We start from the raw sequence: 26,458 nt of genomic DNA, 5'->3' as shown, positions 1-26,458 counted from the left end.
GGGAGGGCATGTATTATGGTGAGCACTAGGTATTATATAAGACTGATGAATCACAGACCTGTACTCCTGAAACAAATAACACATTATATGTTAATTAACTGAATTTAAATTTAAAAAGTTTTAAGTGTTACCAAACGGGAAAAAAAAAATGAAAAAATAAACAACAAAATGAGATACAAGCAATAAAAACATTAGATCCCGTGTTTCTGACACAATATTTACCTTCATGCATTCTCCACCAAAGTGTTTCTTAAACTCTAGGTTCTGATCTCTAGATGAACCATGGAATCAATGTACACCATCTCTGAAACCTGCCCAGCACAGAACAGCAGAAAGGAGAGGGTTAATAGTTTCTGTAATTTCAGATCTCCCTTTTAATGTTTGTTTTAAACTGTCCTAAAACATGTATAACCTCTTAATACTAGAATAATATAATAGAGAAAATTATGTGATCAGCTTAATTGTGAACCTTGACTGTTTAGCCACAATATTGATTTGTTCATCCAATACATTTTATCATGTTGTCTTACAGATCTCTTTTTTTAATCTTTTTAATATCTACCTTAAAGTGGCAGAAAGTCGCTTTATTTATTTAAATGCAAATGTACCTCTTTTATTAGGTATTTTTTTAAAAGATTTTATTTATCAGAGGGAGACAGTGAGAGAGGGAATACAAGCAGGGGGAGTAGGAGAGGGAGAGGCAGGATTTCCGCCCAGAGCAGAGAGCGGATGCGGGGCTCGATCCTACGACCCTGGGATCATGACCTGAGCGGAAGACACACGCTCCAGGCGTCCCCAAATGCACCTCTTTAAACTCAAGTCATCTGTTTACTCTTCATTGATTCTCATGATGCACCTGTGGCTTAAACACACAGGTGCGGTTGCAAATGAGCAAGTTAAAACCAGGGTCTTTATTTAGATCTTATGCCAAACCAGGAAAGAGTGGAAGCAGAGGCTTGAAGCTGTAGCCCAGCGACATACAGGCCATAAGCATGGGGGCGGGGGGGATCAGAGGTACCAGTGGTGCATTCTGTTTGATGGGGGGAGAGGGGAGTTAGAAATAAACCTGGGAAAAGTGAACCTTCTAAATGTCCCCCACACAGTTACTCTACTTACACAAGCCCCTGTTAGCCATTAAGAACCCCCAGGCTCGCCGAGTCCGGTGACTTTCCTGACACGAGCTTTCTGTCTCCCAGATGCGGGGCCCGGAGAGGGGAAGTTCGTGGTTATGAGGGTGGTGTTTGCGCTGTGTCAGCCCGGCCTGGGTCCGGCGCGCAGGCCACCGGCGGTGCGACATCCAGCGGATCATTCAGCCCCTCCAAGCCTCACGTCGCTCGTCGGGAACCGGGCATGAGTTCGCAGGACCTACCTTGGGCTTGTCTGACGGTTAAACGAGAGCGTCCGCAAAAACACCTGCACATAAATGTTAACCGACTCTTACGCTTTTTTTTTTTTTTTTATCTTTTTAGCTGAAAAGACCTGGGAGTGTTAAAGTAATTCTCCCTGTAAAACCCAGATAAACTGTTGAAGGGCTTAACTACAAGGAACGAGACGGAGGGGGGCGGACGGACCCTTCCGACGACGGCAGGTTTCCCGCCACCTCTTCGCGCTGAAAATCCCCTTCACGCCCGTCGGGGCCGCGGCTTACGGCGTCGGGACCCGGGGCAGGGAGGGCGGGAGCCGCAGCGTCCCCCGCAGCACCCCCGCAGCGTCCCCCGCAGCAGGATCCCCCGGGATCCGGCCCGCGGCCCGGGCGGGAGGGGCGGCGCCCGCCGCGGTCCCGCGGTTTGCGGTCGGAGAGACCCGGCGGGTCGGGTCACGCCGCGGGCCCCGCCCCCAGCGCCCGGGGCTCCGCCTCCGCCGGCCCTTCCCGGGGCTCGGGGCCGCGCGGTGCCAGTCGCGGCCGCGGGAGCCCGAGCCATGCGCGCCGCGGGGCCGGGGGCGCGCGCGGGGCCGGCGCTGCTGCTGCTCTGGGCCGCGGCCGGGCTGTGCGCCGCCGCCTCGCCCCCCGCCCCGCCGCTCTTCAACGTGAGCCTGGACGCGGCGCCCGCGCTGCGCTGGCTGCCCGTGCTGCGCCGCTTCGACCTGGACTTCTTGCGCTCGGCGATGGCGCACATCCTCGGGTGAGCGCGGGCGCGCGGGCGCGGGGCCGAGCCCCGGGGCACCGCGGGCGGCCCGAGTCCGCGTGCGGGCGGCCCCCACGGTGCTGCGGGCCGGGCCGTCCACCGAGCCGCTCCCCGCCCCCTCCGCCCCCGGGACCGTCCTGCCCTCCTCGACCCCAGCGTCCCGACCCGCGGCCTCGGGGGCGTGCGGGCTCGGCGGGGACCGCATCCGGCGTGTGCGGCCGCTCGGGGAAGCGCCGGGCTTGAGGCCGATCCGGCGGCTAGTCTGGCTGCGGAGCTCGGTGTCCCCGGAGGCGCGCCCTTGCTGCCGACATTCTGGGTCAGGGCGGCGCCCCGGCTGTCACCCGCCCGCTCGGCGCGGGGTCGGGGCCGCAGCCCACACCCTCGTGGCCGGTCCGGCGAGTCTCGCGAGTCCGCCCCTCGGGGACCGCAGCCGCCCGCCCGCCTCCCCTTCCGAGCGTCCTTCTCTCGGGCCCGCGATGCTGCGGGTCGCGTGACGCGGGGCCTGGGCGGTCGGCGGTCAGGGGGGCGAGGAGCCCGGCTCCCCCGAGGATACGGCTCTAGGAGCGCCCCGGCCGCCCGCACACCGGCCGCACCTTCAGCCCCGCGCACATCAGACACCCTCGCGGTTCTTTGTTTCTAGGAATAAGGTCCCCAAGTGGGTCCACGCGTGGGTCGGGAAGGTGGTGGAGCAGCTGGAGCCCTTCCTGCCGCAGCCCTTCGCCGACGAGATCCGCGGCCTGTGCGAGGTCCTCGACTACAGCCTGGCCGACTGTCTGCTGCTCAACCTGGTGTACGAGTCCACCGCGTGAGTGCCCCGCGCCGGCCGGGCTCCCCGGGGCTCCTGCCGCATCTGGTCGCAGCGGACGTGCTTCCAGGGTGGTGGAAACAGGGTGGTGAAACCTCCCGCGCTCTCTCTTTGCCTCTGGGGTAAATCTGAGCAGCAGATCAGGAGCTTTGACAAGGAAAGCAGCTTCTCTGACCTCAGCCTAACCCCGAAGCCCGTCTTCCTCCCTCCACCTATTCAGGTAGTGTCCCACTTTCCCAACGCTGAACTGGACGCGTACTGAACAGAAGTTTTTAGAACTCAGCCCACTTGCATGGACCGTCTAGGTATCGCGGGGACCCTGCACCCTTATAATGCAGGGGGTCATCCCCGCACTCATCTGTCCCCTGCATTTATACCTCTGTGTCTGCATGGCCGGAGAGCCTGTCTTTCAGAGACTGTACCCTCCAGGGCTGGGGTCACAGGGAACGTCGTCCTGGCTGAGGCAGAGCCAGCATTTGGTAGGCAGGTGGGCAGGATAAAGTGGCACAGGGAAGTGAAAGCGGGTATCAGGGTGTAGTTGATCCCATGGAAAGTGCAGGGGAATCTTAAGTCTTACTGGCTCAGTAGTAGGTCCTGGAGGTAAGAGAGGTTTGACCTGGTTTTTACCTTCAGAACTTACTGTTGTGCCACCAGACCAGTCTTTTCTAATGACATACTTAATAGCTTCTGGCTGCCAGGACATGTGTGGGGGGAAAGGGGTTCTTGGGATAAGGCAGCTTTACTGCCCCTTGGTGTCTTGCCTGAACCCCTGGGCAGTTTAAGAAGCACAGAGTAGGGCGCCTGGGTGGCTCAGTGGGTTAAAGCCTCTGCCTTCCACTCAGGTCATGATCCCAGGGTCCTGGGATGGAGCCTCACATTGTGCTCTCTGCTCAGCAGGGAGCCTGCTTCCCTTCCTCTCTCTCTGCCTGCCTCTGCCTACTTGTGATCTCTGTCAAATAAATAAATAATCTTTAAAAAAAAAAAAAAAAGCAGCACTTTTCTCTTTAAGGAAATGTTTAAAGACACGGATAAGACACAAACTCGTTAAATGAACCAAGTTAGTTTTGCTATTCTCTTCTCCTACCTCCATCTTCTTCCTATTCTGACACGTGACTTTCTCAACTGAAGAAAAAAAAAAAGGTTTTACTTCCACTTTTGTTGTTGTTGTTAGAGTCTATGTATTCAAGCGGATTTAAGCAAAAGTTCTAGTAAAAACATTCTAGCTTTTGGATTTGATGCTAAGGTATGCGCTGAATTGCCTGAGAACCCAAAGCGCCATCAGACGCTGTTAGAATTCACAAGGGGGGTTGCCTGGGGGGCTCAGTCGGTTAAGCAGAGTGAAGCTTCTGCCTTTGGCCCGGGTCATGGTCCTGGGGTCCCTCCATCCCTGCATGGGCAGGGTCCCTGCTCCGCGGGGAGCCTGCTTGTGCCTCTCCTCTGCAGGGCTCCGCCTGCACCTCTCTCGCTATCTCTGTTGCTATCTCTGCTATCTCTGTCTCTCAAATAAATAAATTCTTAAATAAAAAAGAATTAACAAAGGACATGTTCTGTTCACATTTCCGATGTGAGGCTTTTTGAATCGGAATAATACCAGCTACCCTTACTGAGCCTGCTGGGCACAGGCTGGAGACGGTTATGACCATTTGTGTAGAAAGCAAGTGCCAGAAGGGAAAACTCGCTGAACGTCTGGGGACTGGTGAGCGGTCAGAGCCTCGGCTTTCAAAGCTCCTGTGTCTCCCCTGAAGCCCGCAGCTCCCCTCTTGTTCCCGTGCTTGTGGGCTACCTCACGCTAAAATGTTTGCCTTAAGGGGTGCCTGGGGGGTGCTCAGTCGGTTGGGTGTCTGACTCTTGATCACAGCTCCGGGCCTAATCTCAGGGTCGTGAGTTCAGGCCCTGCATTGGGCTCCGCACTGGGCATGTAGCCTACTTAAAACAAACAAACAAACAAACAAAAACTTGGCTTGACATGGAAATATTGCTGTCATGCCAGTTTTGAAAAATTCTCTGGGAGCGATTTCCACACACTTTACTTTAACCATTTCCAGGTTTTATCAGTCCCTTTTTGGACATCAACTCTTTGAGGATCAGAAATCTTGGAAAAAATTAAGAACTAACCAGACTTCCTTTTTTAAACAAACACAAAAATTAAGTAACATTCATTTTCTCCTATGATAAGTAATATGTAGTCATTATAGGAAATTAGCAAATACAGAAAAGTAGAGAAAAATCAACCACAATTCTTTGCTTGGAAACAACCAACAGCCCTTCTGGATACTACCTCTCCATTTGGCTTGCGTGATGGACACCTTTTTCCCCAGAGCTGGGCATGCTGTGCGTAGGTATTTTTCCACAGAACGTTACATATTCTCAGAAGAAACACTTAGATATCTTAACAAACCTCTTCCTCTTTTCCTCAAAATACTTCTCTCCAGCTGGGAGTTCTTTTTTTTTTTTTTTTTGAGATTTTATTGATATATTTGAAAAATAGAGGGAGACAGAGCACGAGCAAGAGGGGAGAAGCAGGAGAGGGAGAAGCAGACTCCTTGCTGAGGACAGACTTGGATGGAACAGGACGGACCTGGGTGGAACAGGACAGACCCAGATGGCCCTGGGGCTCCATTTCAGAACCCTGAGATCATGGCCTGAGCTGAAGGCAGATGCTTAACCCACTGAGCCACCCAGGTGTCCCAGCTGGGAGTTTTTAAAAGATCTGCTTCTCTTGTGAGCTCTGTGCAGGGAGCCCTGATGGCCACCGGGGAAGTGCCAAGCCCCTAAGAGTTGACTGTTTTCCCTCAGAGGACAAACTGAAACATTTGGGGGACAGAATGATTTAGTGCCATTATATATGCTCTGAGAAATTCATAAAAGAGAAGTGAATTTGAACTAGCTTCGAATGGTATGTTCTATAGACTACATCCTGCCAGACAGAGGACTATGCAAAGTTCCAAGGGCTAGCTGAGCCCAGAAGAGTCCATTTCAGATTTATTTATTTATTTAAGGATTTTAATTATTTATTTGAGAGAAAGAGAGCGCGCGAGAGAAAGTATGAGAAGGGGCAGAAGGAGAGGGAGAAGCAGGCTCCCCTCTGAGCAGAGAGCCCCATGCAGGGTTTGATCCCAGGACCCTGGGGCCATGACCTGAGCTGAAGGCAGACACTTAACCGACTGAGCCACCCAGGTGCCCCTCAGTTTTAGATTTAGGATGAAATTCTCTTTCCATACATTTTCACCACTGTGTGTGCTGAGGGCAACATTCTGGTAACGCCGAATAAACCCTGATGAGGTGTGTCTGGTTGTGCTTTTCTCCTTGAATTGTGGCTCTGTATGCTTGTGCAAGGATCACCTGTCATGTGTATCCATTATAAGAATTGTTTTACTTTAAAAATTTTTAAAATGAAACCTCATTCTCCTTTTTCTTAATTTTTTCTCATTCATTCATATTGTACTTGTCTATTTTCTCAGATTCTGCACCAGTATTGTGGCTCAAGATTCCAGAGGCCACATTTACCACGGCCGGAATCTGGATTATCCTTTCGGAAATTTCTTACGCAAGTTGACCGTGGATGTGCAGTTCTTAAGGAACGGGCAGGTATGGTTCACACGCTCTAAGCCTGAGCAGTCAGAGACCAGCCAACCAAAGCTAGCAGTCGCTAGGACGGATGGTCTGCTGCCGAAGTGTGTTCCTGGCTTACGGTACAGAAAACATCCAAGTCCTGGAAAAGTAAAACCTCGGGAGGTTTATGTCCATTACGCTCCGGGAAAGAAGGGTCATTTACAGATACGGAGCACCTGCTCATTTCCTTTTATGGAAATCTCTGTCAGAATGTGACCAGTCATCCACGTCAGCTCTCCTCTGCTTTCCCGTGCTGAGGAAGCTTCTAGAATAGGGAGGGACGGCATGGTGTCCTGGCTGGAAACCGCCAACTTTGAGGTCCGACAGTCCTGGGTTTGAATTCTGCTTCTGTCCCTTGCTTCCTTTGAGAAGGTGGGAAATCCTTGAGACACGTTTTGCAGACTCCAGCTCAGAGAGGTTAATAATCACCTTATGAGGTAGTTGTAAAGGTTACGTGATCTATGCAAAGCACGGGAGAAGTGCCTGATCAGTTGTGGCCACGTAATGAACTGTCCTTCACTCTGTAAAGTCTGATGGGCCCACAGCACTCTCCTAAGTATGATCTTTAAAAAAATCTTCCTTAGATCATTTTATTTTCATCATAGAAATATAACCTAATATGTACTGTTTTCACATTTCTGTGTAAACATCTGGAGTTTAAACATGTAAATATGGACTGTTTTCACATTTCTGTGTAAACATGTGGAGACAGTCTTTTTTCTTTTAAAGATTTTATTTACTTATTTGACAGAGAGAGACACAGCGAGAGAGGGAACACAAGTTCAGTGAGTGGGAGAGAGAGAAGCAGGCTGCCCGAGGAGCAGGGAGCCTGATGTGGGGCTTGATCCCAGGGCCCTGAGATCATGACCTGAGCCAAAGGCAGACGCTTAACAACTGTGCCACGCAGGCGCCCCAGGAACAGTCTTAATCAGTGTTCATTGAGTACGCAAAGCACGTTATTGCAAGGAAACAGTGTGCTAAAGCCAGATTTTGGCTTTGGTAGACACTGTTTAAGGACAAGGACTACATTTCACATGCTCTTTGCATTTAGGAGTTGAGTCACAAATACTATAAACTCATTTATTAAACACTCACTTGGTCATCTGGTTTTACAAACAAAACTTTTTCTTATAAAAACTAAAATAATACATAAATACTTAAAGCAAACATTTCTCATTTTTCTGTTTCATTTCTTTACTTCACCACTGTTAACAATTTGGTTTATAGGGCGCCTAGGTGGCTCAGGCAGTTGGGCGTCTGCCTTTGGCTCGGGTCATGATCCCAGGGTCCTGGGATGGAGTCCCGCATTGGGCTCTCTGCTCCATCTGGACCCTGCTTCTCCCTCTGTCTCTCTCTCTCTCTTTCATGAATAAATAAAATCATTAAAAAATTTTTTAAATTTAGTTTATAGCTGAAGAATTACTTCAAAAATGGTTTTAAGTGGTAACAATGACAGAACATACATCCATACTAATTTCCAAAAGGAAATCTGCTAAAATGTTAGCAATTATTACTGGACAGTGGGACTATATTTTCACTGACTACTTTAATGCTTTTCTGCATTATCTACAATAAGCAAAAAATCTTTTAAGTGGACAGAGGAATAAATGCAGTAAAAAAAAAATTATTTCAACAGTTCCCTCTAGAACTCACCCTGTTTTGTTTTGTTTTTTAAAGATTTTACTTATTAGAGAGAGAGAACAAGCAGTAGGGAGGGACAGAGGGCGAGAGAGAGAAGCAGACTTTCTGCTGAGCAGGAAGCCCGATGCGGGGCTCGATCCCGGGACCTGGATATCATGACCTGAGCAGAAGGCAGGCACTTAACCCACTGAGCCACCCAGGCACCCCTAGCCTCACCCTAACTGTTAATGCTTTGTTTGTTCCTGTGCGTCCTGGAGCGCCCGTGAGAGCTGGCCAGCAGGACAGCTTGACTCCTAGTGCTCAGGTTATCATTAGGAAATCTAGCAGTGGACACCAGAGTATTGTCTTTCCGCTGAGGGCTCACGGCCAAGAAATTGTTGTGCTAAGAACAAGTGATCCACAAAATAATTAATCTCTTATTCTCGAATATTGTTCATAATTTTTAAAGGATTTTACATATAATTCTTCCTTAGATGCTCAGCGCAGGCACATTTGTGCCCTCTGAGGGGCACAGATCAACACTTTCATCCGCACTTTCCCCGTGAGAGGCGGAGACCTCACCCGGAGAACTTTGTCCCAGCTCCCGGGGAGGAGACCCGGCAGAGGCAGGACCAGAGCCAGGCCTTTGGCCTCCTAGTAGCTTTCTTCCCCCCCAAACTCTGACTAGGCTGTGATTTAGAGTCTCTTGCTGTAGCCAAGGGTCTGCTTATGTTAACTGACTTAGCAGGGACAACAGAAACATGGATGTTTAGAAACAAAGACAGGTTTTCAGAGCCGCAGGATAAAAGAGCTGGCAGATGATATCCCAGAATCATTTATAATTGGGTGTGATCAGACATCTTGGAAACTACAATGTGATTCTGCCTTTTAAACCTTAATTTGCTCTTTCCTTCAGGAGTAACCCTGATATGAGTGTCATGTGTCATTCGAAGAAAGTGACAGTATAATTACTTTTTTTCTTCATATAATTACATTTTGTAAAGGCTTTAGCAGCGAGGTAGAATTATGCCCATTTTACTGCTGTGAATGGAAGTGGGGAGAATTCAGAGAACGCCCTCGAGGAGCTGGGTGAAGGTCACTCATAAAACTAGGGCCACTGCATTTTTTTCTTTGTAATTTCGCCACCTTAAATTATTTTTTACAACCAGATGAGGTAAAACTAAATGATCAAAAAGATTACAGACTTAAGATTCAGCTTTTCTTTTTTTTTCAAGACTTATTTATTTATTGGGGAGAGCATGAGTGGCAAGGAAGGGCAGAGAGAGAGAGACCACAGCAGTGGGGAGCAGCAGGCAGAGGGAGAAGCAGACTTTCTGCTGAGCAGGGAGCCCGGCCATGTGGGGCTCCAGCCCAGGACTCTGGGACCATGACCCGAGCCAAAGGCTCAATCGACTAATCCAATCAGCTGCCCCTAAAATTTAGCTTTCAAAGGAAAAATGTTAACTCAGGCCCATTCGTTTCTCAAAATAAAAAGAACAGGCACATTCTCTCTTTAACCAATGAGATCTGGGATCTGCAGTAGCTGCTCCAATGCAGTTTTTCTCCTCATGGTCCGATGTGGTCTCCTGCCGTCGTGGGAGCTTGTTACCTTAGGCTGCAGTGGAAGTGCTCCCTGTAACTCACGGGATAACCACAAGGATGACATGAGAGATACATGTAAAATAGGAGTCTGGGTGGCTCAGTTGGTTAAGTGCCTTCTGCTCAGGTCATGATCCCAGGGTCCTGGGATGGAGTCTCGCAACGGGCTCCCTGCTCAGTGGGGAGCCTGCTGCCTCCTCTGCCTGTAGCTTTCCCTGCTGTGCTCTTTCTGTGAAATAAATAAGTAAAATCTTTTTTAAAATTTAAAACTTAAATATGATTATGACTGACAAACAGTCTCACTTCTTTCCTGTTACCCTATGCATAGAGCTTACGAGATGCATGATTTAGGGGGCGCCTGGGTGGCTCTGTGGGCTAAGCCTCTGCCTTCCGCTCAGATCGTGGTCTTAGGGTCCTGGGATGGAGCCCTGCATCGGGCTCTCTCCTCAGCAGGGAGCTTGCTTCTCCTCTCTTTCTGCCTGCCTCTCTGCCTACTTGTGATCTCCATCTGTCAAATAAATAAATAAAATCTTAAAAAAAAAAAAGATGCATGACTTATGATCAAGTCAACAGAAGATTTTAGTTGGAGCCCATCTGCTATTTTGAAGATGGATTTTCTTAATCTTTTGGGGTGCACGGTCCCCTTTGATGCAGCCGATGGTCCCATCTCAGGATATTTTATAATACTTAAAATAAAATGCATGGATTACAAAGAAAATCAGTTTTGTTGGAATACAGCCATTTCAATGTCATACTTTTTCTCAATACATTAAATGGTAAATTTTAGCTGTGCATCTAATAACTCCCATACTGACAGTTATGAATGGTGTTTCAGGACATGTAATTACACGATGTCAAAGTAGATATGATAGCGTTATGCATGTGAAACTATCTGCTCTGTCTGTGGCGGCAGAATCCTGGGCACTGGCTGTGACTACAGGATGTGTCTATTACGGAAGGAGTGACGTTTCAGTTAGAAATGGGTGAAAATAAAGATGGACCTTTTCTCTCCCATGCAAGATCAGAGACCTACTGATTTCTATCCATGGCACCCCCAGGTCAAACCTTTCAGAAGGCAATTTAGGAGTTTTTATTATGTTGGCACTTGTAAGGAAAAAACTCAATGAGGGGGACAAAACAGACGACTTCCATGTGTGTTCAGCGCGAACAGCAAAGTGATGCGTGTCTCTCGGTTGTAGGTGGCCTTCACAGGAACCACGTTCATCGGCTACGTAGGAGTGTGGACCGGCCAGAGTCCATACAAGTTTACAGTTTCTGGCGATGAACGAGGTAATCAGAGCAAACCCCTGAGCATTTTGGCTCCGTGCCTGGTCGGTCGTCCCCAGGTACTTGTCGGCTGCCGCAGCTGAACATGCCATCAGATCCCGGCTACACCACCAGCTGGGACCCCCAGCCTAGTGGGGGAGGGGGACTGTGTGCCCCGAGCCGTGAAGATGATTTCAGGGGGTGTGAGTGCTACAGAGAGTGCAAAACGGGGCACCCGGGGGACTGCAGTCGCTTGATTTCAGCTCAGGTCACGGTCACAGGGGAGTGAGATCAAGCCCCACGCTGGGCTCCACACTCAGCGCGGAGCCCGCTTCGGACTCCCTCTCCCTCAGCCCCTCCACCGTGCTCTGTCTCTCTCTCTCAAAGAAACAAGTCTTTTAAAAAAAAAAAAAAAAAAAAAGGAGAGAAAGCAAAACAGGAAGATGTGATGGAGAATGAAGGAGGGGGTGGGGCAGGTACTGCAGGTCACGTGATCCGGAGCCAGAAGCTGGGGGATCCTAGAAACAGAGCATTCCTGGTCGATTCTAGAAACAAAAGATGATGGTGTGGTTGTAGCACTGGGAACTGGCATTACAGGCAGAGAGGAAAGCCAAGGCCGTGGTGAGGGTCAGGATGGGGAGTTTGGATTTTCAATGTGATGGTGGAATGGAAGACCTAGGAGGGCTTTAGGCCGGGAAGCGAATCACTCAGGCTACTCCCTAGAAATCAGTCATTGGGGGTGACATGGAAGCAGACGGTTAGGAAGCTGCCGTAGTCATGTAGAGGCTACATGATGGCATCCTCTGGGTGACAGCTATAAAGCCTTCCACAGCTTACTGGCACCTTCTGGTCACTTTTCTCAGGGGACCTTCATGACAGTCCTGTCAGACAGGCCAGGCTGGTCGTATTGACCCCACTGGGGAGGCAGAGGAGGAAGTGGAGGCTGTGGGGGATGGGTGTGTGTGTGTGTGTGTGTGTGTGGCAGCTGGCCTGTGGAAAGGTGGTTCTCAAACTGGTCCCCCAGGTCTGGTGGTTATACGACTCCGCCACCAGTCCCTAGGTCTCAGGGGACATCAGCTCCACAGAGCGTGGGAGACCCAGAGGTCCACAGACGCTGTCTCTGTCCTCAGGAACTGGCAGCTGAGCTAAGAAGAAAGTCATAAAGTTGAGTGTTGGTCGTTGGATGAACGCGACCGACGTCATGTGGCCTGTTCCTTTGGTTAGGTCTGTTCTTACCTTTCTACATAAGGTTGGCGGGAAGACGCTGGCGGAGGACGTGCCAGTGTCCAGGGCTCCGCTCTGCATCCTAATGGGTTCCTAGAGCATTTTCTCAAAGTCGGCAATGAATGAGACTGGTTCTCTCTCCTTTTTTGAAAAGATTTCTTTCTTTTAGAGAGAGAGAGAGAGAGCGCGCGCATGCAGAGGGCAGGGGCAGAAGGAGAGAGAGAATCCTCAAGCAGACTTCATGCTGAGTAAGGAGCTGGACACGGGGCTGGATCTCAAGACCCCGAGATCATGAGCTGAGCCAGAATCCAGAGTCGGCCGCGTCACCGACTGAGCCCTGTGGGTGCCCCACTGACTCTCAACCCGTGGTGCTCAGACCACAGACAACACTTACTAAGGTTTCACACAGAATGTCTGTCAACAAGTGTGTGTTTCCAGGCTGGGCTTTGTTTCCATCATTTTGTGACTCCAAGTGTTTAACAACGGATTAGTAGAACCTAAGGTACGAGCAATCTAGAAATAACTGAGTTCTTCTGTGACGTGCACATTTAATGAAATACCGTCAGACTGCCTTTTTAATACTTATATTAGTGAAAACTAGTTCTATTTTAGTCTGCTACGAGGGAGTTAAAAATGCCTGAACCATAAGGAAAGCAATTGCATTGCTCCAGGCAATCCGTGCCCTCCCTAATACTCACCATCTTGTTCCCCGACCTCCCACCCCCAGCCCCTTCAAGACCCTCAGATTGTTTTTCAGAGTCCATAGTCTCTCATGGCTCACCTCCCCTTCCAATCTCCCTCAACTCCCTTCTCCTCTCCATCTCCCCTTGTCCTCCATGCTATTTGTTATGCTCCACAAATAAGTGAAACCATATGATAATTGACTCTCTCTGCTTGACTTATTTCACTCAGCATCATCTCCTCCAGTCCCGTCCATGTTGCTATAAAAGTTGGGTATTCATCCTTTCTTTTTTTTTTTTTAAAGATTTTATCTATTTTATTTGACAGACAGAGATTACAAGTAGGCAGAGAGGCAGACAGAGAGAGAGGGGAGGAAGCAGGCTCCCTGCCGAGCAAAGAGCCCGATGCGGGGCTGGATCCCAGGACCCTGAGATCATGACCCGAGCTGAAGGCAGAGGCCTAAACCACTGAGCCACCCAGGTGCCCCTTGTTTTTCTTTTTCAACATTTCTGTAGCAATTTGGGGTCTCTTCTGATTCCATACAAATTTTAGGATTGTTTGCTCCAGGTCTTTGAAAGATGCTGGTGGAATTTTGATCGGGATGGCATTGAAAGTATAGATTGCTCTAGGCAGTATAGACATTTTAACAATGTTTATTCTTCCGATCCAAGAGCATGGAATGGTCTTCCTTCTTTTTGTGTCTTCTTCAATTTCTTTCATGAGTGTTCTGTAGTTTCTAGAGTACAGATCCTTTACATCTTTGCTTAGGTTTATTCCCAGGTATCTTATGGTTCTTGGTGCTATAGTAAATGGAATCGATTCTCTAATGTCCCTTTCTGTATTCTCATTGTTAGTGTATAAGAAAGCGACTGATTTCTGTACATTGACTTTGTATCCTGCCACGTTACTGAATTGCTGTATGAGTTCTAGTAGTTTGGGGGTGGAGCCTTTTTGGGTTTTCCATAGAAAGTATCATGTCATCTGCGAAGAGAGAGAGTTGGACTTCTTTCTTGCCAATTGAGTACCTTTTATTTCTCTTTCTCGTCTGAGTGCTGTTGCTAGGACTTCTCGCACAATGTTGAATAATGGTTCCTTTTCCCCTCTTCTTGCCCTCACTCGGCCTCCACCCAAACCTGTTCCTCTCCTGGTTTTCCGTGTCTCAGGATATGATACTTCTTTCTGCTGCACTGATCGTACCAGGAGAATCTTTTGACCCCTCATTCCCGGGTCTTAGCGCCGCTGTCCAAACTGGACTGTCTCTTCCAAGGCCCTGGAAATGTGTGTGTACATTGGTTTCTACGGCTGCCATGAAATTTGAGCTTTATCTTTGGAAACTGGACCACCAACTCTTCTCTCCCGTCGGCTTGTACTCTGGGAAAGAAATAAGACGGATGGAGTTTTAAAATGTGGCACTTGGGCAACAGTTTGTACTTATACATATTGTTTCTTCCTCAACTTGGCAGACAAAGGCTGGTGGTGGGAGAACGCGATTGCTGCCCTCTTCCAGAGACACTACCCGGTCAGCTGGCTTATCCGTGCTGTGAGTACTCGCACTCTGAGCTCCCCACCCTCACTCCGTCTTCCGTGGGGTCATGGTGTAGCACTCTATGTCATTTAATGACTTTCACATTGACATTCAACAACTTTTCGATAAACATTTACTTCAGGTTAGAAGTTCCTTGAACGATACGGGTTTGCAGAATGCACAGTGATAAGAAGCGTCGAAGAAAACAGCTGGGCACTAGTTAGAGTAGTCGTTACAGAGTATAAATTCCCGGTTATAAACTAAGTTGCGGGCATGTCATGTACGGCATGGTGATTACAGTTAATAATACTGTATCGCGTAAGTGAAAGTTGTTAAGAGTAGATCTTTTTTTTTTTTTTTTTAGAAAGAATCCATTTTGACTTGGGTAGGCATCAGGATTCTTTTTTTTTTTTTTTAAGATTTTATTTATTTATTTGACAGAGAGAGATCACAAGTAGGCAGAGAGGAAGGGAAGCAGGCTCCCTGCTGAGCGGAGAGCCCGATGTGGGACTCGATCCCAGGACCCTGAGATCATGACCTGAGCCGAAGGCAGTGGTTTAACACACTGAGCCACCCAGGCGCCCCTTAAGAGTAGATCTTAACAGTTCTCATGCAAGAAAAAGAAATTTTTATAACTCCGGATGGGGACGGATGTTCACTAGACTTACTGTGGTGATCATTGTGCAGTATATGCAAATATTGAATCATTATATTGTACGCCTGAAATAATATAATGTTACGTGTCAGTTATATCTCAATAGAAAGAAAAGTCAGTGGTAGAGACAGATTTTAGTCGGTGCCGTGCTGTTGTAGTTAGGAATAGTGCCCAGGTGGACAGACTCAACTTTGATTTGTACAGAGGTGACCGGTGTCTTAAAGGGAGGAGATGGGAATAGAGAAGGATGTGGACAGGGGCGCGGCAGAGCTGGAGGAGTGAAAAATTATGGAAAGTGGACAAGAGGGCTTGTCCCTGTAAAGCCTCGCTGGGGTTGCTAACTGGTGCTCATCAAAGTTAGCCTCCTGCCCTCCTGCAGAGACCGGAAAACAGGGGCCCTATCTTTTGCTTTTTAATTTTAAACTTATATCGAAAAATGTATTCATTGAACAAAATAAAAGCAAATACGCATATAAAACTTTGTACTATCAGATGGACAAATGTTTTCGGGATCAAAATAAATGTTTTATGAAAGTCACTCTAAAATGGCAGGATTCTCTGATGAGTAGTTTTTCAAATGAAATACTTCCCTATACGTCATTTTATTTATTTTATTCATCCTGAGACGTGTACTCCATAACCCCGTCATCTGTTTCACCCATCACCCGCCCACCTCCGCTCTGGTGATCGTTACTTCTCTACAGCTAAGAGTCTGTTTCTTGCTCTCTCTCTCTCTTTCCCCTTTGCTCATTTGTTTTGTTGCTTAAATTCCACATGAGTGAGTGAGTTCATAGGGTATGTGTCTTTCTCTGATTTCTTTTGTTTAGCATAAAACTCTCTAGCTCTATCCATGTTGTTGCAAATGGCAAGATTTCATTTTTGATGGCTGAGTAATATTCCTGTGTGTGTGTGTGTGTGTCTGTGTGTGTCTGTGTGTGTGTGGCTATGTGTACCACATCCTTATCCATTCATCCTTCAATCTGTCAAGGGACACATGGGCTGCTTTCATAATTTGGTTATTGTAAATAATGCTGCAATAAACTTAAGGGTGCATAGATCTTTTCAAGTTAGTGTTTCTGTATCTGGTGATGGAATTACTGGATAGTAGGGTAGTTCTATTTTTAATTTTTTGAGGAAGCTTTATACCATTTTCCACGATAGCTGCCCTGGTATATGCTCCCACCAGCCCTGCCCTGGGGTGTACTCCCAACAGCACTGCAAAGTGCTTCCTTTTCCCCACATCCTCGCTAATACTTGTTTGTTCTTGTATTTCTGACATAACCTTTCTGATAGGTGTGAGGGGATACCTCACTAAGCGCTGGCGGGACAAGCAGTCAATTCTTGCCGCAGCCTTATTTTCTCAGGCAGGGGTGAGAAGAGGGGCCACGGTCACCTTAGGGCTGTAGCCTGGAGCTATTAGAAACTGTTGTTTGTTCAAGTCTATAGGCCAAGGTTAAGGCCTTATCAAGCAAGACTGCTCAGAGGAGCCTAGCCAAAGTTTGGTCAAGGAGGGAATCTTTGTTAGAGGCTACAGTATTAGGATACTATAGCCTCCTAATCTTGATAACTGGTTGAGATAAGAGTTAACTGTAAGCTTTTCAGCAGATAAAAATGTACCCTTCTTTTAGAATCTGCATTTGCAAAGATCAGTATTTAGCAAAACAAAGGCATTAGAAAGTAGTTCTGCACACAACAAAAAGAAAGTTTGCTTTAGTGACCTCTTGGACAGTAGAGTTCAGGCCACATACAAATTGTAATTTGAGGACATTTTGTGCAAGGATCTGGCCCTCCCCAGCTTTACCCTTTTTGGCTTTTCTTAGCCTTGCTTTAAATGATCTTAGTCCCTCTGGACCCGGACGTCTCCTCAACTTCCTACCTGGGTACTTCCTAAAGATCTTAACAAACTGTGTACCCTTCATACCTTTTTTTTTTTTTTTAAGATTTTATTTATTTATCTGACAGACAGAGATCACAAGTAGGCAGAGAGGCAGGCAGAGAGAGATGAGGAAGCAGGCTCCCCGCCGAGCAGAGAGCCCAACACGGGGCTCGATCCCAGGACCCTGAGATCATGACCTGAGCCGAAGGCAGAGGCTTCAACCCACTGAGCCACCCAGGCGCCCCTCCTTCATACCTTTTTAAGATGACCTCTATAACTTTTCATCCTAAGATACGAAAAAAATGCAGAGTATTGCAAATGTTGCCATTTAAAAATAAAACTAGAATTTAAATCTAACTGGTAGAATCTAAATACCAACATGATTTTTAAATGTTTTAGGTAAAATTTACCTACAGTGACATGCACAGATCTTAATGGTTTAGTTCCATGTCTTGAAAGTCGTACACACTCATTTATCCACCCACACAGGCACCAATAAAACAAGACACAGAGCATTTCCAAGTCCCTGGAAATTTCTTCCAGTTCCCTTCTCAGCAATGCCTCACCGCCTCTGACACCCTTCTCCAGTGAAACCACTCTGACCTCTGTCACCACAGACAAGTTTGCCTGTTCTAGAATATATATAAGAGAAATCATAGAGCACAGACTCTCTCACACTCTGCCGGATACTTTTCTAATTCATCCATGTTCTTTGTATCCCTCGCTCATTCATTTTTATTACTGAAGAATATTCAGCTGTATGGCTATGCCACGATTCATTCATTTTCCCATTGGTAGACATTGGACTGTTTCCAGTCTTGGGTGTTGTGAATAAGCCTGCGATAGAATTCCCGGTACAAGGCTTCTAGTCAACATGCTTGTCCATTTCAGTTGAGTAAGTGCTTAAGAGCAGAATTGCTGCGTCGTAAGGTTGGTGTATATATATAAATATTTTTTAAAGATTTTATTATTTATTTTTTGAGAAGGAGAGAGGGAGAGCACACACACAAGCAGGGGGAGGAGCAGAGTGGGGGAGAGGGAGAAGCAGACTCACCACTGAGCGAGGAGCCCAATGTGGGGCTCGATCCCAGGACTCTGGGATCATGATCTGAGCTGAAAGCAGTTGCTTAAACAAGTGAGCCGCCCAGGCACCCCAAGGTCGGCGTTTTTGTAATTGAGGTATAAAGCTGTGCCATTCATGTGTCATACCATTCATCTATTTAAAGAGTACAACTCCCCAGTTTTTAGTACAGTCAGAGTGGTGCAACCATCTCTACAATCAATTTCAGAACATTTTCATTCCCCTGGAAAGAAATCCTGAACCCACGAGCAGTCACGACCCATCTCCATAATCTCCCCAGCCAGACAGATAAGGTGCTTGTCCTACCCTGACTCTGCCACCCAAAGGAAGCAAGTCACCACCACCTTGGGATTTCTTCCTCACGTTCTTTGGCTTTTTTCTCACCGGATTCTGCTGGAGGCAGTGAATTCTTTGATAGTTGTCGGGGGCTGGTGTCGGCGACATAAAACTGTGTTCCTGACTCCTCTTGCCTCCCTTTATAATTTTGCCGAGTTCAGAACAAACCACTTCAGTCCTAAATACCTCACCCCTCGCGGTCCTATGTGTATGGGAGGGGAAGGTCCCAAAGCCCTGCCCCGGGTGGATGGTTTATGGCGCCGAATGAGGGCACCTTTGCAGACGCTAATATTTTGAATTGTGCTTTTGCTTGACTTTACCATGCCCCCTGACACTGTGCCCGGCAGTATTCGGATGGGTGAGCAGAAAACGTCCTTTCCAAGAGCGGTCGGGAAGACACAGCAGGAAGGGCGGGCTCTTCTGCAGATGAGCTTGAGCGAGGCAGGGAGCCCCTTACCGGCCCATGCGACAGCCCTTGGGAAGCCTTCACGAACCCCGGGGAGTTCTGAACCCCCTGCTCACTGCTCTGATGTCGCGTGCTGTCTTCCGTCTCCAACCTTTGCCAGACTATTCCCCTGAGCCAGAACTGTCTTCCCCACCCCCACGCCCAGCCCCACAACCACGACTTGGACCAGCCTCACTTCCCTTTGTCCCTTTGGCTTCAGCTTGTGCAATACCTCCTGGGCTGCTTCCTAAATGTCTTGGATGACGTTGGGTCCCCTGCTATGACTTTTCCAGCAACTGCTTCTCCCATGTTGACACCCTGTACACTGTGTCACCACTGCCCATTGACTTTCCTGTCACTCTTGGAAATCTGGAGTGAACAAGGTTAGGTCAGTCGTAGTCACTGTTCTGTCCCCACGCCAGCACAGTGCCCAGCACATGGAAGGTATTTAGAAAGGACTTGTTGAATGATCAAAGGACCGAGGACACGGGGGCAGTCCTGGGTGAAGGTGACCTGCCTTGAAAGCGTGTGGCGCAAGGTTGGTGAACCGGGCCTTGAACTTGTCAACAGTTCTTTCCTTTTGTGAGAAAAGTCCCGCTGCTGTCAGCTCCCTACGGAGCCCTCGTGAGAGGAGGTTGAAGTCGAGCAATTCAAGGTGGTAGCCATGGCTGAATGTATCAGGAGAGTGTGCTCCGGTCCGTTTGTCTGTCCGCTGGCGTGGACCACTGCCGCGGGAGACGAGGCTGATGCAGGCGTGTCTTCTCGTTCAGACCCTGAGTGAGTCGGAAAACTTCGAAGAAGCTGTGGTTAAACTGGCTAAGACACCCCTGATCGCTGATGTCTATTATATCGTCGGGGGCACGTCCCCGCGGGAGGGAGTGGTCATCACGAGGAACAGAAACGGCCCAGCAGACATTTGGCCTCTGGATCCTTTAAATGGAGCGTGAGTAGAATGAAAACCCTGGCCATTATGTATCGATCATGTTTTTCAACTAGTGAAACTAGAGGTATTTTTTCGGTTTTCGTAACTTGTTCTTCTTTGGCTGCGTGCCAAATGACCTTGGGTAAGACGAGGTGTTGCGCTCTGTTGCAGGTGGTTCCGGGTTGAGACGAATTACGACCACTGGAAGCCAGTACCCAGGCAGGACGACCGGAGGTAGGCCTCTGTACACTTTTCAGTTCCCAGTGTTTCCTCGGGGTCGGGAGAACGGGCCCTTTATAGGACGAGAACTGGAGAGGACTACAGGCGCTGCCCCTCCCAGAAAATGTACCTGGGTGCCCTCACCCAAGGCTTGGCCAAACTGGAAGAGTGTGGGGAGGGCTTCTTGGCAGCTGGCTGTTGGAAGGGAAGGTTGGCCCTGGCCTCAGGGTCAGAAGGCCTGTAGCCACCACTGGCTCTGCTAGTGACTCCCTGGGCGGCTCCCCGAGCCTGTGTTTACTAAGCTGTAAAAGAAAAGGGTAGAATAAGAATCAAAGTTTTCCATGGAATTAAGACTTGTTTGGAAGGAAAACATTTGCTTTAAATAAATAAATAAATAAATAAATAAATAAACCAGTTAGGGGCTTTCTTTGGTCCTTCTAAAATTTTTTTTAAAGATTTTATCTATTTATTTGACACAGAGAGAGCACAAGCAGGGGGAGCAGCACAGAGACAGGGGGAAGCAGGGAGTCTGACACGGGGCTCGATCCCAGGACCCCAAGATCATGACCTGAGCTGAAGGCAGACGCTTCACCTACTGAGGCCCCCAGGGACCCCTGGGCCTTTTAATTTTAAACATTTTATAAATCTGTGCATCCCCAAACAACAGGCAGTTAGGTATTTCCTCCTGGCTTAACTGCCCCACGTGTTTAATGGCAACTGTTTAATTTCGTAGCAATACATTTTCACCTTCCCAGCTTCCCCGTGTGCCCACGGGCCTGACTGATGAATTCATTTTACCGCGGTGGTCTGAGACTAGGCAAGAAGCGGGTTTGGGGGCCAGGATCTGCTTTGGTGAAAGGGAGGTAAGGCAGCTGGGCCTTGTCCTGGGAGCCTCAGGGTGAGAGCTGGTGGCCTTCAGGGTTTCCTCTGACTCTTCTCCTTACAGAACGCCTGCCATCAAAGCCCTCAATGCCACGGGCCAGGCCAACCTCAGCCTGGAGAAGCTCTTCCAGGTAACTTCCCAAGCCGTGATGTTCTCCTCTTACCCAGGATGTTTGCTGTCTTTGTTAACAGTGATTAAAAAAAAAAAAGAAGAAGAAGAATGTGAAATCTCTGAAATCAAGCAAATGTGGTAGATGACAGTGTCGGAATCGGAGTTTCATCTGGTTGAAAACCTTCTTAAGAGTTTATTTATTTAGACAGACCGCTGGAGAGGGAACACAAGCAGGGGGAACAGGAGAGGGAGAAGCTGGCTTCCCGCTGAGCAGGGAGTCTGATACGGGACTCGATCCCAGGATGCTGGCATCAGGACCCAAGCTAAAGGCAGACGCCCAACGACTGAGCCACCCGGGCGCCCCATGAAAAACCTTTTAAAGAGTCCAAAGACAATTTGGCATAAAAGATTTTTTTAAAGTTTGCCTTTTGTGACAAACGGAAGTCTAAAATGAGAATTAGCTTCTTTTTAGGGATTCTCAACTAATGATTTGATAATTATATTTGTTTTTATGTGGTCCGCTTCATTTAACTCATTAAAAATTAAAATTCTATTTATAGAATCCTTCAGACTTAACCTAAAAGGTCACCAGGACCCATAAGTTAGTGGGAAAGGAAAGTCAAACAGAATGTATAACTAAATTTTTTTTAAAAGTCCGATGACATTTTGTGAACTGGTTTCAGTGTAGGTCAAAGTATCCTCTTCACCTCGGTTTTTCTGTCTGTTAGAGACACAGTTGGGTAGATGTTCACTGTTTAAAAGGAGAAAGGATTCAAAAGTCTGTAACTCTGTCCCCCCAAGACCCGCAGGAGTGTTAGGTAATTTTATGCTTCCCATAGATTTACCTTTTAATATTTTTTCTACCTCTTAATAGTCTTTGTAATATGATCTTTTTTCTTTTGCAGGTTTTGTCAGTGTTTCCGGTTTATAACAAGTAAGTGACATGTTCGATGCATCTGTTCACACATCACCCCAGAAGCGGGGACTCAACTCCCATACTCTGGCTCAGCAGGGTTCTGGGTGCCTCTCGGTCGGGCTTTCCAGGTGCTGTGGGTACAGCAGTGAACCCGGCCGAGTCCCTGCTCTCACGGGGCTAGCGTTCTGCCGGCGGGAGTAGGGGGGAGGCAGGGAGGGGCAGAGAAACAGACCATGCATGAGTCAGGTGAGAAGCCCATGAAGAAGAACAAAGCTAAGGAGGCTAGAGTGATCCAGAAGGAGGAGGGCCGTGATGTGTTCATCCTAAATCAGTCTCGCATGGGGGCCGCCAGCGCCGGTTTGGGGCACTTTAATCCCACTGTTACAACCAAACTTTAGACACCCTTGGCCTCCCTGTAACTTGCTGGGCCGTTCTGCTGCCCCTGTGCTCCGCGCACAGATGATTCAGCATCGAAGCTGCTGTTTCTTTTTTGGCCTGAACCCTTGACAGGAGCATTCTGTGGGCAGTGGCTTCTCGGGCGCAGCCCACATCGTCTTCTGCGGGGAAGCTCTTAATGAAACCTAAGTGGCAGCCGCAAGACTTGGACAGGAAACTCTGAAGGTCCCAGAAGACCTGAAGGTCCCTGTCACCAGAAGAGCCAGGCTCACTAGACCAGCAGCTCCTCCTCCTCCTCCCCTCCCCTCCAGGTGGTGCTTCCTGGCCTTCCGGGCACCTAGGGTTAGCTCCTTGGGGGTGCGGACACCTTCTCTTGCTTAGTGAGTGGGGCTTGGTTTAATAATATGAAAGAGGAAGCATCTGCAAGTCAAAGCCGTTTTATCTCCTCCTTTTACTCAGTAAATGCCCAAACCCAGCATTTCCTACCTCTTTGTTCTCACATCTGCTTTCTCTAACGCACGAATACAAAATGGTCCTCTTCAGGAAACAGCCTAATACCAACAAAATCTGTACAGCAATTTTTAGTTTCAAATACCCAAATGATTTTTTTTTTCTTTGAAATGATCGTCTCTTACACAAACACAACATAGTTTTCCTGATGGGCTCTGGAAAAACTTCCATATATAAGTACTTTAAGATTCCTTAGCTGTTATGACATTTTCAGAACTGGCAGTGGTCTTTCATTTTGTACTATAATAGGAATATATCTTCAAATTGTCCCTTTGAAAGTTTTTTCTGTAAGTGTGGCCTGATAAAAAGATGAACACTGAAAAATTTATTCTATAAACAATATTCTAAGAGCGATACAGAAAAACAAATCAGACAGTACTTTGCCACTCTAACAAAGGAGCTGTGTGGGTAACGAATGATACCCAGTGCTCTGCGGGGTAGGGGGAACCCAAAAAACAAATGAAAGACCCCCCTCAGTTGTAGCATTTATTGACTTGCGTGTTGTAAACACTCCCAGCGGAGCCTATTTGAACCTCCTGACTGACTGGTTTCTGCACTTCCTGCGTGTGTGCCAGTCGGCTCTCCCCAGCCTGTGGCAGCCAGCCGCGCCACAGGGTCCTGGGGTCCAGCCCCGCCAGCCGCGCCACACAACGAACTCCATCCTTTTCAGTAGGGCACAGTTTTGCCCTTCTAATATTCGTTTTAAAGAGAAGGGTGTTCTTTTCTGTGTGTTCTTATAGTTTAAAAATAATTTTTTAAATGATGATATTTTTTTTCTAAAAATTAGCATTAAAATTAAAGAGTTGTTATATATTTTTTAAGATTTCATGTATCTGAGAGAGAGAAAGCTCGAGCAGAGGGAAGGCGCAGAGGGAGAGGGAGAAGCAGACTCCCTGTGGTGGAGCAGGGGGCCCGCAGGGCTTGAGCCCAGGACCCTGAGATCTTGACCTGAGCCAAAGACAGATACTTACTTGACTGGCTAAGCCACCCAGATACCCCAATAGTTGTTATATTTTTTAAAGCATTGCCTATGCTGTCAACAGCCCTTATAATTCTAAATAGGTACACCATGGCCAATGAGATATATTGTATAGAGTTAAGCATTTTACAATTTTTACTTTTTCCTCTATTAAAACTCTGAAATAAACATATTTGTACATCACCCCCCCCCCATACACGCGCCCTGCTTTTGGATTATTTTCCCTGGCTGAATTCCCAGAAGCAGGGTAACTGAGTTAAAGGCTATGACTGTTTAAATGGCATATGAAATGTTTTGTTGAAATAGAAATTATAAATAGTTAACCAAGTAATATTTTTCTCCTTGTGTAATTGAAAACCCAGGAGGAGCTGCATTTATTTTTTTAAAGATTTATTTATTTATATTAGAGAGAAGAGTGCATGAGTGGTGGGGGGGGGGTGCCGGGGTGTTGCAGAGGGAGAGGCAGAGAGGGGAAGCAGACTCCCTGCGGAGCGGGGCTGGACCCCACCACCCTGGGATCTTGACCTGAGCTGAAGGCAGGAGCCCCACCCCCACCGCTCAACCGACTGAGGCACCTGGGTGTCTTGAGGAACTGCATTTAAAGGATGTTCACCACTGAGTCAGAATTAACACGGATTCCCGCCTGTCGGGCCCTTTCCTTGCAAGGAAGGCCCTTTGCGGTGTGAAGGTCACGGAAAGAAATCGCAACACAAACCGCTCAATGCTGCCCCCTTGTGCCGTGCTGTAGACTTGCACCCACCTGCGGTGGAATCCAACCTCTGATGAGTCTCTAAGCAGAGAGAATACTAACATAGGGATGATGAGTCTCTAAGCGGAGAGAATACTAACATAGGGATGATGAGTCTCTAAGCGGAGAGAATACTAACATAGGGATGATGAGTCTCTAAGCGGAGAGAATACTAACATAAGGATGATGAGTCTCTAAGCGGAGAGAATACTAACATAGGGATGGAGCATAGAATGATGGCCCAAGTAAAGAACGGCTGAAGTCCTTCAGGGGATCTCCATTACCCTTGGGCGAGCTCTGCGTGTACTTACGGTGCTGTCTTCAGTCCAGTGTGCAATTTGGGCCCTGGTTTCTTCCTAATCCTCAACAACCCACCTCTCCCCCATTGCCACAGTGTGAAACCCCGAGGAGTCCGGGAATTTTAAATTTGAACGCGGCCTTCCCCAGTGTTGTCAAAATAGAAAGGAGGGACCCCGTGCGATCGCTCGAATTATAAGTGTTAAACATTCTGACGTACATAGGCTTCTGTTTGTGTTATTTTCTAGGTCCCAAGGGTTAGGTTGTTGGTTTTTTTCCCCCCTCTTTGGAATATTAGAGACAATGGCTTGCATATAAAAATCTCTCTGTTCTCAGCTACACAGTTTATACAACAGTCATGAGCGCTGCCAGCCCGGAGAGGTACATGACGAGGATCAGAAACCTGGGTTAAATGTGTGTAAGTGAAGAGCGGGTTCAACCATGCCATGAAAGTTGTGCTCGTCCATTGTGTGTTCGTTTGGGCACGTCGGTGGGTGTGGGCTGGTGTTTCCCAGAGAAGACGGGAACATCTTTAACAGCGACACGTACAGAATATCTTCTGAGACACATCTGGCAAACAGTTGTCACCGGTACCAGGTTAATGTCACTATGAGGGACTTCTCTTGAATGTGTTGGTACAAGAGCTCATCTCGTGCCCAGGGCCCGTGGTCCCTTATTCGGACCTGCTCTCAGGGCAAGGTGTTATGTCTTCACGGACACAGAAGGGGACATAATTGGGAAAACTTGCCTGTCCCCAGAATAATAGTGAAGTGGGCCCAGCTCCTTTGCAACCTGAGAAGACGGACAACGAAGGCAGGGGACAGCTGTAGGATTGATTTCAGGCGTGGGTGAGCCCATCCGTGAGGGAAGGGCATGAGGAAAAAGCAGGCGTCCTCTTTGCTGTGCCTGAAACCAAAGCGAGGCGGTTTTCCCTAGAGCTGGGGTCTTCTGGAAAAGTGTCAGATGTTTGGGTCATTTGCTCATTGTGATGGTGTTACGAATCGGTGTTTGAATTAAGCCCATTCATTTTTCTACCCTTACAGATGATTCCTTAAAAATGAAGTTCCGGAAGAGCTGTGCTTTAAAAACAAAACAAAGCGGGAGGATTGAAGCATTTTAGGGACGACGCAGGTTCCTTCCTCATTAAGCTGTTCAGGCGTGGGAAGCGAGGGCAGGAGGACCGCCGCGGGCGCCTGCGTGCGCGCCCTTCCTCGCTTGCCTGGACCCGCTCTAAAGGCTGTCTCTGCCGACTCCAGCTACTCAGAGGTAATCGGTCGCAGAGGTCAAGCCGCTTCTCCCCGCAACATGTAGCAATGTTGTCCGACCTCAGCTGATGGAGAATCGAGCTGGCCAGGCCTCTTTGTTCATTACGCAGTGCTTCTGGAAGAGTCTGCGAGAAAAAGGTCCTTCTGGGAAGTGGAGAACTGTAGCTTGGATAGAGGCTGAGTGTGTTAGTCTGAGCTTTGCTCCTGGGTTTCCCTGGGGTGGGATTCTCACTTTGCAGAATGTGTCTAACGTTTCTTTGTCAAAACCAATGGGCCTCGTTTTTCTAAATAGCTATTTTCTTACTGCTTTTTGAAAACAATGTAAGATGTCGGGAGGGTGAATAAACACTTTTCCAAGACA

At 48.0% G+C, this 26,458-nt stretch overlaps 1 protein-coding gene and 1 long non-coding RNA gene across 3 annotated transcripts; one reads left to right on the top strand and one right to left on the bottom strand.

Moving 5' to 3' along the window:
* Nucleotides 1–190: 190 nt before the first annotated feature.
* Nucleotides 191–1,894, bottom strand: LOC123392039. Its single transcript, XR_006606728.1, has 3 exons — nucleotides 1,572–1,894; nucleotides 1,117–1,413; nucleotides 191–311 (listed from the first exon to the last, which is right to left on the bottom strand). It is a non-coding gene; the product is annotated as an uncharacterized LOC123392039 (long non-coding RNA).
* On the top strand, nucleotides 1,887–26,458 carry NAAA (N-acylethanolamine acid amidase). Of its 2 annotated transcripts, none has more exons than XM_045079888.1 (11): nucleotides 1,887–2,123; nucleotides 2,767–2,931; nucleotides 6,393–6,519; nucleotides 10,962–11,052; nucleotides 14,397–14,473; nucleotides 19,622–19,794; nucleotides 19,945–20,007; nucleotides 20,939–21,005; nucleotides 21,892–21,920; nucleotides 25,169–25,246; nucleotides 25,876–26,458. In XM_045079888.1, the coding sequence occupies exons 1-10, from the start codon at nucleotides 1,921–1,923 to the stop codon at nucleotides 25,242–25,244; spliced, it is 1,071 nt and encodes a 356-aa protein (XP_044935823.1). In that variant the 5' UTR covers nucleotides 1,887–1,920; the 3' UTR covers nucleotides 25,245–25,246; nucleotides 25,876–26,458. The 2 variants fall into 2 exon arrangements, with proteins under 2 accessions (XP_044935823.1, XP_044935822.1); XM_045079887.1 differs by having other exon boundaries at nucleotides 1,888–2,123; nucleotides 25,169–25,250.

This window comes from Mustela putorius, unplaced genomic scaffold, assembly GCF_011764305.1.
Source record: "Mustela putorius furo isolate JIRA1106 unplaced genomic scaffold, ASM1176430v1.1 tig00000430_pilon_pilon_pilon, whole genome shotgun sequence".
Taxonomy (NCBI): Eukaryota; Metazoa; Chordata; class Mammalia; order Carnivora; family Mustelidae; genus Mustela; species Mustela putorius.
The sequence above is the reverse complement of the archived record's forward strand: the minus strand, read 5'-3'. Positions and strand labels throughout refer to the sequence as shown.